Source organism: Saimiri boliviensis, chromosome 14, assembly GCF_048565385.1.
Source record: "Saimiri boliviensis isolate mSaiBol1 chromosome 14, mSaiBol1.pri, whole genome shotgun sequence".
NCBI classification, from domain to species: Eukaryota; Metazoa; Chordata; class Mammalia; order Primates; family Cebidae; genus Saimiri; species Saimiri boliviensis.
In genome coordinates, this window is record NC_133462.1 from 37,941,448 (window position 1) to 37,943,752 (window position 2,305).

The following is a 2,305-nucleotide window of genomic DNA, read 5'->3' on the forward strand; positions in this document are numbered from 1 at the left end:
AATGGTGCATCTCAGCTCACTGCAACCTCTGCCTCCCAGGTTCAAGTGATTCTCCTACCTCAGCCTCCCAAGTAGCTGGGATTACAGGGGCGCACCACCACAGCCAGCTAATTTTTGTATTTTCAGTAGAGACGGAGTTTTACCATGTTGGCCAGGTTGATCTCAAACTCCTGACCTCAGGTGATCCACCTGCCTTGGCCTCCCAAAGTGCTGGGATTACAGGCATGGGTCACCACACCTGGCCAGGAGTAAAGTTTTGGGGATGATGGATGGATGTTCCTTATCTTGATTGTGGTGATGGTTCAATAAGGTATGATCAGAAGTTACCAAAACGTTCATTTTAAATGTGTGCCATTTATTTTATGTCAGTTATGCCTCAGTTAAGCTGGACAAGTATAGAGAAGGAAGGGAGGGAGAGAGAGGGAGAGGCTGAGACCATTAGCAAAAGCCAGAGAGAAAGAGACTGAGAATGAGATGAGAGAGAAAAGATATTTAGACAGAAGATAGGAAATAGATGATTGACAGTTGATAGATGATTAGTGGATAGTTGATAAGTAGATGATAAATAGATGATTCTTATAGGTAATTGATAGATGATAAATTGACAAGTAATAGGTAGTTGACAGATATTGTTAAATAGATGATAGATAAATAGATGATTGATGGATGACAGGTGATCGACAGATGATTGATAGATTATAAATAGCAGATGATTGAGAGATGAGAGATAATTGATAGTTATTGATAGGTATATAATTGATTGATAGATCAATAAATACTGATGGCTAGATGATGGATAAATAGATCATTGCAGGCCGGGCGCAGTGGCTCATGCCTGTAGTCCCAGCACTTTGGGAGGCCAAGGCAGATGGTTCACAAGGTGAAGAGATCAAGACCATCCTGGCCAACACTGTGAAACTGCATCTCAAAAATACAAAAATTAGCTGGGAGTGGTGGCGGGTGCCTGTATTCCCAGCTACTCAGGAGGTTGAGGCAGGAGAATCTCTTGAACTCACTTGAACTCAGTTGCAGTGAACTGAGATCACGCCACTGCAGTCCAGCCTGGGGGATGGAGTGAGACTCTGTCTCAAAAAAAAAAAAAAAAAAAAAAAAAAAAAAAAAAAACATCATTGGTAGATCTGTGATATATTGGTAAAGAAATTCAGGGGCAAGGGGAGAGAGAAATGAAGGGGATATCAGAGGGGAAAACTTTTTTTAAACTGAGAGTAAAACAAGAGGAGAGAAGAAAAGAAAGTAGTGAAAAGAGGAAAAGAAGAGAGGGAGAAGTAAATGGAACAAAGAAGGGAGACAAAGGAAGCATCAGGTCTCTGGCTTTGGCCACAGTCTCACCCCTGTGGCTGTCCCCTCCCTGGACGGCTGACCAGTCCATTCTCATGCCTCCTCCTCGCCCTCACAGGCAACCACCTGCCGGCGAAAGAAGCAAGGAGAATACAACGTCAGGCAACAGCACCCAGGCAACTGCAAGTCACACCTAGATCTGGAGGACCTGTAATGACTGGAACTTCCCGGCACCCAGGGTCCCTTTTCCCCAGCCAGGGTGCAAAGAAGCTGAGCTGGAGCAGAAATAAACCATATTGATTGGACACAAGTCTCTGAGCCTTTCTTGACATGACCCTTGACTGGTTCATGTTGGGCTAAGAGAACAGTCTTCCCCCTTCATGAAGTCCTGAAGGCAACTCCCAGTTGTGTTTTGTGGCTTCACACCATGGCATCCCTTAGGAACAGCAGAATTGATGAAACTGGTTGTATTTGGCTCTTGCACTGGGATAAAGGAATACCAGGGCGGGCTCGGTGGCTCACGCCTATAATCCCAGCACTTTGGGAGGCCAAGGCAGGCAGATCACTTGAGGTCAGGACTTCAAGACCAGGCCGGCCAACTTGATGAAACCCTTTCTCTACCAAAAATACAAAATAAAATTAACTGGGCATGGTTGCCCATGCCTATAATCCCAGCTATTTGGGAGGCTGAGGCAGGAGACTAATCAAAGTTTGCAGTGAGCTGAGATTGTGCCACTACACTCCAGTCTGGCGACAGAATAAGACTCCATCTCAAGAAAAAAGAAAAGCAAAGCAAAGCAAAGAAAAGAAAAGAAAAATTATCTAGGCATGGTGGTGCATGCCTGTAATCCCAGCTACTCAGGAGGCTGAGGCACAAGAATCACTTGAACCCAGAAGGCGGAGGTTGCAGTGAGCTGAGATCATGCCACTGCACTCTAGCCTGGGTGACAGAGTGAGACTGTCTCAAAAAAAAAAAACAAAAAAAAAAAAAAAAAAAAAAAAAAAA

General features: G+C 44.5%; 1 protein-coding gene across 1 annotated transcript in view; it reads left to right on the forward strand.

The window, feature by feature from the left end:
• Positions 1 to 1,598, forward strand: part of MUC16 (mucin 16, cell surface associated) — a 93,477-nt gene extending 91,879 nt beyond the window's left edge. Inside the window, exon 100 of the mRNA XM_010349602.3 lies at positions 1,418 to 1,598. Coding sequence (XP_010347904.3) covers positions 1,418 to 1,513 — 96 coding nt within the window. The 3' untranslated portion in view covers positions 1,514 to 1,598. The remainder of the gene's footprint in view (positions 1 to 1,417) is intronic.
• Positions 1,599 to 2,305: the final 707 nt, after the last annotated feature.